Source organism: Syngnathus acus, chromosome 3, assembly GCF_901709675.1.
Source record: "Syngnathus acus chromosome 3, fSynAcu1.2, whole genome shotgun sequence".
NCBI classification, from domain to species: domain Eukaryota; kingdom Metazoa; phylum Chordata; class Actinopteri; order Syngnathiformes; family Syngnathidae; genus Syngnathus; species Syngnathus acus.
In genome coordinates, this window is record NC_051089.1 from 15,622,661 (window position 1) to 15,631,840 (window position 9,180).

The 9,180-nt window shown below is 36.2% G+C and overlaps 1 protein-coding gene and 1 long non-coding RNA gene across 2 annotated transcripts; one reads left to right on the forward strand and one right to left on the reverse strand.

Annotated features, from left to right (window-relative positions):
- On the reverse strand, nucleotides 1-442 carry LOC119120531. Its single transcript, XR_005097536.1, has 2 exons — nucleotides 282-442; nucleotides 1-170 (listed from the first exon to the last, which is right to left on the reverse strand). It is a non-coding gene; the product is annotated as an uncharacterized LOC119120531 (long non-coding RNA).
- A 2,291-nt stretch (nucleotides 443-2,733) lies between these two features.
- LOC119120853 (high choriolytic enzyme 2-like) lies at nucleotides 2,734-6,193 on the forward strand. Its single transcript, XM_037248077.1, has 9 exons — nucleotides 2,734-2,954; nucleotides 3,306-3,339; nucleotides 3,456-3,506; nucleotides 4,231-4,389; nucleotides 4,467-4,596; nucleotides 4,897-5,075; nucleotides 5,358-5,439; nucleotides 5,757-5,881; nucleotides 6,013-6,193. Coding segments are annotated over exons 1-9 (816 nt in total). The 5' UTR covers nucleotides 2,734-2,900; the 3' UTR covers nucleotides 6,015-6,193.
- The last annotated feature ends 2,987 nt before the right edge of the window (nucleotides 6,194-9,180 follow it).

A 9,180-nucleotide genomic window follows, 5' to 3' on the forward strand; every position in this document is an offset into this window, starting at 1 on the left:
TTTACGTCTTTAAAATGTATTTATTTTTGCATTGGATATACATATGTGAATTACTGTATCTTATCAACAACCACCAGTTCATACATTTAAATGATATGCTTGAGCACTTAATTTGATCACCACTGGAGGCATCAACAAGACCTGGACATCCTCTGTTTGTCTTGAAGTTTCTGATTGGTGGAGAGAATAGACAGCAATTAACAGGCGTAATCATCCAGTAAGTCAGACGTCAATGTATTTTGTATGTTTTTAGATCATCATCATACAAAGTGTTTACTCACAGCACTCATAAAGACGATTGAGGCGTGCACAGTCATTGTCACTCATCTCTTTTCCAATGCCAAAATTAGTTATAGACCTATATTTGGCAACGATGGTTGGTTGGCCATTTTTGGAGGCGGAAAATCTACAATAAATAAATAAATAAATAAATAACCTATTAACAAGTTTTCTTGTCCTCAATTTACATCACCTGAACTCATAAAATGTAGAACTACCGTTTTTTGCCGTGTATAATGCGCAAAATTTAACTAATTTATTGTCCTAAAATCTGGGGTGCGCATTATACATGGGTACAAATTATTATTATTATTATTATTTTTTTTAATTTCTTTTTTTTTCTTTTTTTTTTTTTTAAGAAAATCATGGTACAACAAAACCAACAACAGGACTGACCGACAATAGTGTGTTTGTACTGTGCTCTGGTCATTTCGTCAAAGAAGGGATAATAGTCCTCGTCTCTTCTTGACTGACAATGAATGTGATAGTTTAATACAATCAGCAAATAACAAAATGCGTATTACAGGTAACATTTTATTTCACAACACTTTGCCTTGTTCCTTTCGTCTCTGCTGTTCACTTCAAACACGCTCCATACGAACGCAATGCTCTCGTATCAGACGCTTGCTCGATCACCTGCTCGTTTGCTGTCACAATGTACCCTACACAAATCCGAAACATTTGTTGCGGCTCCGAGTCACGACGAGGGGCAAGTTTTGGTTTCCAAGGGTGTTTTTATTCCTCTTCAACGTCTCTCCCATACAGAGCCGCCTTTTTCACATGTCCGCACGTCACTTTCCTCTCTTTTCATCTGATCGCGGTGGTGCCTTTACGGGCAGTCGGAGAAATCAACGCCAACAAAAAAAAATACATCCAGCCTAGTTAAGACCATACCAAAGACTATAAAAATAGGACCCATTGCCTCCCTGCGTGTGTGACGATCATTGGGACTTAAAAAAAAAAAAAAAAAAAAATTGGGTGCGTATTATACATGGGTACAGGCTTTTTTCCAGCATCAACATGCCATTTTTAGGGTGCGTATTATACATGGGGGCGCATTATACATGGAAAAAAACGGTAGTTAAATTTTGCGCATTATACACGGAAAAAAACGGTACTTTAAAAAGTTGAATGGTAACAAAATCTGCTAGCAATTTCTCTATTTTTTTTCAAAAGTGAATACAAGTTACAATTTTATTATTGACAGATGAAAAAAAATAGAGAGATTGCCAGCAGATTTTGTTACCATTTAACTTTTTAAAATATTTGAACAGTTTTACTAGTTTTACTACTTTTGAACTATAATTATGATAGATGACAAATACTAGATATTGGATCATTCAAACAATTGAGTTCAGCCTCAAGTTGCATAATGTCTTAAAATAAATCATGGAAACTTCCATATTAGGACTTGATTTGGCATCTAGAATGCTGGATTACTCAATTGTTTGAATGATCCAATATCTAGTATTTGTCATCTATCATAATTATACTTCAAAAGTAGTAAAACTAGTAAAACTGTTCAAATATTTTAAAAAGTTGAATGGTAACAAAATCTGCTGGCAATCTCTCTATTTTTTTTCATCTGTCAATAATAAAATTGTAACTTGTCTTCACTTTTAAAAAAGAAAATAGAGAGATTGCCAGCAGATTTTGTTACCATTCAACTTTTTAAAATATTCAAGATTCAAGAGTTTTTATTCGCCATGTTTGAGCGTGCCAAACAAGGAATTTGACTTCGGTACATCACAGCCTCTGTTCAACATTTAGGTGACTAACAACACTCAGGACGTGTGAAAAATGACAAATATTCTCAAACATCCCCTGATCTTAAACTCCCAGGAGGGCAAGGAAAAACTCAAAACTCCAACTAGGGGAAATGAGAAACCTTGAGAAGAGACCACAGATGGGAGGGTCCCTCTTCCAGGATGACCAGGCTGCAATGGATGCAGCGAGGACACGTCGTACAAACAGTGTAGACAATTCAAAAAAAGTGTGGAGAGCAGGATGTTATTGCACAGCAATGACTCTGAGACTCAGTTAACAGTTTTACAAGCTTCTTATTTCCAAACTAGTTATTCATCAAATTGTTGTAATTTGTTCATAGCCACAGTGGCCTTCCAAAGTCCACGATGCGGCACGTGACAAAAATGTCTTTGACAGCCTTACAATAACTTGTGTGAAGCACAAAACGCATGGTGGTATACAACCACAATATATTCCACCAAGCAAGGAGTGTAATTATGATAGATGACAAATACTAGATATTGGATCATTCAAACAATTGAGTTCAGCCTCAAGTTGCATAATGTCTTAAAATAAATCATGGAAACATCCATATTAGGACTTGATTTGGCATCTAGAATGCTGGAATAAGTAAAAGACACACCCTATGTACAACTTATAAAGGACAAACACCAGGTACCACGGGCATACCTGAAAACACCGGTAAGACAAACTTGCTCTGCTTTTACCAGTTTTTCCTTCAATCTCTCTCTCTCACTCTGTCTGTTTCTCTGTCTGTCTCTCTGTCTCTCCATCTCTCTAATAAACACACTGAGATTTTAACATCTCTATTTTTTTTCAGTTATTGATCTTCATTTTCAGAAAACAGCGACAACATGACGCCAATTGTCATCACTGTTCTCCTTCTGTCTGTTGCGGCCGTTTCTGCGGTAAGATCAGGTTTACAAACCCGTAATCAGTGATATGGTAATTTTTAATGACAAAAAAAAAACTTTTTCAAACTTTTAATGCCAAAAAGCCTGTAATGTAATGAAATAAGTTTTCAGAATTTGCAACTGAAGATTTTAATGGCATTTCTGCTTCTGAAGGACTTTTCTCCTACTGTATTTTCAATGAAAATTTACACAAACGTGTAGTCTTTGTTGCTTCAGAGTTTCTTTTTTGGGTCTTCTACAAAAAAAATATACGAGAAATGATAAGTCTTTTCACATGTTCTCTATTGTAAAATGGACACTTAAAAATGTGATTTAAAAATGTGTTTCGTTACTGCTTTTTTCCAGGTCTCAATACATAGAAATGGCACAAAGAAAATGGGTGTGTAGAAATCTATGTAATTTGTGAACCCTAACAATGGACGTTTGGGTTATTTGATTCTCAATGTGAACAAATGTTCTAGTTCTTATTTGTGATTGTATTCTTATTCTTTCCAGAAGAGTCCGTTTCTGCGAAAATTGAAAAGGCAAATGCAAATGTAAACCCAGGTCAGTGTTTTCATTTTAGACTGAAATATACAGAGATCTATCTCTGAGCAGCATTCAGCTGACATTTTATTTGACTTTTTATTATAGATTTAATTGTTGTAATACCTCTGGCCTACAAAGAATTGAACTTTAAATCATTCATTACTAGGTCAAAGTGAAGTTCCACATTTCATCCCAATGTGTTCACATAGCTTCTGAGTTACGCAGGCAAAAGATAAATGACTTAAATTTTGTCATTAGACGCAAACGGGGAAACATGAGTCTCAGTTGTTAGTGAAATTAGTGCTTGTGATCTTGTGATTTTGCATATATATGCAAATTCAGTTCAATTTTTCCAGGTATGTTTAAATTTTTTTTGGAATACTATAATTGTCATTGCCATTTTAAAGCATTTTGGTGTTTTGAGGCTGCAATTAAAAATAAGTGAAATGTGTGTAGATACTCCGCTATATGCACTCCACCATTTGAATCAAATTGGGTTTTTCCACCTGTGGAGGTAGGACTTTTTTGGGACCGACAATGGATGAAGTGACGAATAAATTAGGAATAAGGATGGACTGAAGGGTGTCCAAGTCCGGGGATGAAGGATAGATGAGGGACTGGCAAAATTTGGTGTCCATCTCAAGAATATTGTCAACCTGTTGTGGGAATACTGACCAAAGAAACTGTCAGTTCCACATGACGAATCACACTGTCTGAATATCCGCTGTTTGTTATTCTACAGGCAACCTGACCTACAACGTGACATATGGGGACATTAAGGTACCCATGAGCGATGATGAGGGAATTTTTAGGGATGCTATCCCCTGCTACGTTTTTGGCTGTAAATGGCCCAAAACTGGAAAGCGAGTCATAATTCCCTATGAAATCTCCAGAAATTTTAGTAAGTCATGGTATCGTTACCTACGATCTGTGTAACTTTAATCAGTCAAACTAATCAGTTCAATTTTCTGTCTGCAGCCAAACGTCAAAAGAGAACGATAGAAAATGCCCTAAGAGACATTAGTTTTGGAGGGCGCACGACATGCATTCGCTTTGTCAGAAAGACTAGATGGGATATTGACTATCTATCCTTCTTATCATCCAATAGGTAAGAAATACAGTTACTAAAACTCACAATTTTCTTTTCCCATTGATTCACTCTTATGTGCATAAAAAAGCACCTCCTTCATCAAGTTGACAGACTTTAGTCCTGTTCTGGTTGTTTTCCAGTGTGAAATTACTTTTTTGTCTGTGTGAGTCAGTTGCGTGCCGCAAAACATTTCACTTTAGTGTCGTAAAATCAAGTGTGGCAACAATTTGCATGAATTCTCTTTTCCTTTCCAATTGGTTAAAAGTCAGCAATCGGTGAGCTCATGACATCGATTGATTTTGTGTGTTTTTGTGCCAGCTGTCAGTCAGACCTCGGTTATTTCGGTGGCGGACAGATAATCGACTTGGAAAGAAATGCTTGTGTGCACAAAGACATTGTGCAACACGAGGTCCTCCATGCACTTGGATTCCACCATGAGCAAGTCCGCTATGACAGAGATGACTACGTCAAAATTAATTATGAAAACATCGAACCAGGTCAGCTTGCCGAGAGACTTTTACAGAACTGGTTCATTTTATTATTATTCTTGGAAATGGCTGGCAGCTCGTCTGTGGTGTATGCTACTTGTTTTTGACAGTAAGATGGGCTTTTTGTCAGAATGGCATTCATAATATCATATATGTAAATGTCCCGCCATCATCATTTTTATTGAGCAAATATATTTCATGATACTCAGAATACGTACATACAACTGAAAACTAGTACACCATCTTACTGAAAGAATTTTGAACTAATTTTGGCTTTCTCTGTGTATACAGGAACGGAACGAAACTTTCAGATTGCACCAACAAACAACATGGCCACCCCCTATGATTATGACTCTGTGATGCATTACGACGCGTGAGTACATTTGTCCAACCATACGACAATGTGATCTATTTGAATGCAGATTCCCAACTGCTCAATGTTTCGGTTCTTTTGGCCCAACTGGTTGTTTTTTGACATGGAACTAAACAACCAAATTATATTATGTGTATATTGTTACCTGTTGTGGAAAATCTATTCATAAAATATTTGAAAACAAATGGTCATCCTCAATGGAAAATCTAAGTTGACGTTCACTTAGTTCTGCATTTTATGAGTTCAGGTGATGTAAATTGAGGATGGGAAAACGTGTTAATAGGTTATTCATTCATTAATTTATTTATTTGTTGTAGATTTTCCTTCTCCATAAATCGCCAACCAACCATCATTGCCAAATATAGGTTTACAGATCATTTTGGCAGAGCAACAGAGATGAGTGACAATGACTATATACGCCTCAATCTTCTTTATGAGTGCTGTGAGTAAACACTTTGTCTGATAATTTGTGAATCAGCATTTGCTCCAAAAACATACAAAATACACGAACATCTATCTGCCTTACTGGATGATTACGCCTGTTAATTGCTGTCTATTCCCCCCACCAATCAGAAACTTCAAGACAAACGGAGGATGTCCAGGTCTTGTTGAGGTCTCCGGTGGTGATCAAATTAAGTGCTCAATATATCATTTATATGTATAAACTGGTAGTTGTTAGGGTTAGGGTTAGGGTTAGGATACAGTAATTCACATAGTACGTATATTGAATGCAAAAATAAATACTTTTGAAAGCAGTGTGAGTAAACGTGTGAGTTTTCCCTTTAAAAGATTCCCTTTGGGATAGGCCATAGATACGATAGGTGGACTCCGGGTGTACAATCCACAGATGAACTGACATTGACTGATTCATTCTAAACAGTAAAATGAAGGACAAAGGCTCACTCACCGCCGGCCATTTTCATGTCATCAGCTTTGGTTCCTTGGCAATGGAGGAAAGCAAGGACATGCCAGGACAAAGAGTTGGTAATGGTTCAAGTTAAAGCCAAGAGATTCTGTCATTGAGGAAAAGGCAATTAACAAGATGTAAACAATCACATACACATACAAGGTCAATCGACGATCTGGCCATGAATAAAGTCTAAAAGGCTGGAAGCAAAAGAAGAAAAGCAAAAACTGTCGTTTATATCCCATCAGAGCCTCTTATGGTCATGAAATGCTGAAATAGATAAAGTGCCGTTTCTGTCAAGTCTATTTTCTTTAATTAGTTCACAGACAATACGCAAACACAATGCATTCCGAGCCTTTATGTAAGCTGAATTGTTCATAGGTCTTTATATATTCAGTCGAAATTCGTAAGACCTCTTTCGACTTACGTTTTACCCTGAAGCTAACATATGGGGTACTCCGTCATTTGCCCATCTGAAAAGGAGGTGCTTTAAGTGGCCACACTCGATTAAACGATCTGCCTCATTCTTGAGAATCCGGTCCGCCGGATCTTTCCAAGTTCAACTTTTCAATCCGACAAGTTGACCTCCGTGGGTTGTCACCGTATTGTTGGTGGTACAAGTACAACAATTTAGCCCCAAACATCGAACCCCCCCCCCCCCCTTTCATTCAGCCAAAAAAGAATCAGTTTAATCTATACCTATTCTGATATGCCATTAGTAAAGTGGCTTGTGATTTCCGAAACACCCATTATCTTATATTATTATTTGCTGTAGGGGAAGTAGACAGTACAACATCCCAGTAAAAATGGCATCACCCCTTATTTGTTTTCTTTAATTCCAACCCCTCGTTAGTAAAACCACATATATAGATATTATAATATCTCCATTTGATATCTGACCCCCCCACAAACCATTATGCCACACAAGTCAAATTGATAAGTGATAGTCTCCCCAAAAGTCATCTTCACCATTAATTTGAAGACACAATGAAAACAACATGTCACGCAAACAGCATATTTACCTCTGTTTTGTGATTCGTCATCTTGTCGTTCCCCCCTTGTTTCTTTATCTTCTTTGTGAGCCCTTAATTGAAACTAAATTCAGATTTACATGCTTAATCACAATCATGTGCTGCCATGATGTAGAACCCAAAAACGTCCTATAAACAATGTCAAAAACCAGTAATTCACTTACACTTTCACTTACATTTTTCCAGTTTATTGTTTCTGTTTTTATTTACTAACTTCAGGTAATGTGAAACACCACTTCTTTTTTTACTCAGTTTGTTATGGACAATGTCTATTTCCCTTAAATTCCCATTCTCAGTCTTTCAGTAAATCCTGTCACTTTATGAAATTCCAAATTGTGATGGTGAATCCAGTCCACAAATCTCACTCCAAACGGGAGGCAAAAATCCATAATCAACCTGTTCCTGGAGGTTTCAGATTGAGTGATGTGAGGCAGATGCTGGATTCCAGCCACACTGGTCACCTACTACCTTCATCATGGCGAGGAAAGTGTCGCTTGCAGGATAAATGGAATAGATTACCCTCCATTCAAAACACTCACTTTTGGGTATAAAGATAAAGATGATTTGCAATGTGTGTGTGTGTGTGTGTGTGTAATGTGTGTGTGTGTGTGTGTGTATTCAAATCAATGTGGTTGCGGCAACTGTCCTGAAGATAGCGCCACAGCATCATTTGAAACAGAGCACTGCTGCTTCTGTCTGTTTTCCTTATCCAGAGATAAAATGATCATTCAACCAAACCAATGCATCTTTTCAATTGTTTTATTTTGTTGAATGGTGAATAATAATCGGTGAATTCACTGTCAAAATTTTCATCAGCTAAAAGACAAGCCACATTTATAAAAAAGTTTCATCAGCTAAAAGACAAGCCACATTTATAAGACAAGGTTCATAATGTATTTTGTGATTTTATTTTAGATGGAGCTAAGCTGTCTTTCTTGTGTGTCCATGTCTACTTACATTATTATAATAATTGTAATCCTTTTAATATAAAGTAACAGTGACAATGATTATACTTTTGAATAATAATATGTAGTAATAATAATAATAATAATAATAATAATAATAATAAGGGAATGCAGTTGTCTATATAAATTTCTGCAATGTTGAAAATTTCAAACACACAATAATGATGTAAATGTTTTATGTCGAATGTGAATTTCAGGATGAGAATTTTTGAATCAATAGTGTGACATTTAGGAAAAAAGTTTGAATTTTTTAAATGAAGAAACGGAAACTTGGAAGGCATGATTATTTTGGAACATGGTGAGGGATGGATAGAAAATATGTAAGGAATAGCAGGAAGGAATAGCAGTATAATAATAATAATAATAATAATAATAATCGCGACCCCCATGAGGTCGGACAACCTGTATAGAAAATGGATGGTTGCATAATAATAATAATAATAATAATAATAATAATAATAATAATAATAATAATAATAAAACAGTAACAGTCTTTTTCCAATTCATTGACCTTTCAGTTACATGCATGCATCACATCTCATACTACCACTGGAAGTTTCAGATGAGAATGACGAAGTCACTTCACACCATGGATTAATTAAGATTTTTCATAAATGTTCCATGTTTGGGTAGTGGTTTTACAAAGAACCATTGTCAACTGTGATTTCTATGTGGCTGGAGCTGAAAACATTCCAACAAAAAGGCAACACACAAATGAATGAGCTGCAGCTTGCGACATACTTTGAGTCAAAATATCCTTTAGAAAAATGCTTATCATCACCACTGAGGTGGATGGCGGTCTATTGGGAGACTGACACTCATCATGCAATACATTTTT

Bases quoted from the DNA above. Each gene is read 5' to 3' on its own strand.
- LOC119120853 (XM_037248077.1), top strand. From the start codon at position 2,901: ATGACGCCAATTGTCATCACTGTTCTCCTTCTGTCTGTTGCGGCCGTT. The intron at 4,390-4,466 runs GTAAGTCATGGT...TTCTGTCTGCAG, and splicing joins TGAAATCTCCAGAAATTTTA to CCAAACGTCAAAAGAGAACG. The intron at 5,076-5,357 runs GTCAGCTTGCCG...CTGTGTATACAG, and splicing joins TTATGAAAACATCGAACCAG to GAACGGAACGAAACTTTCAG.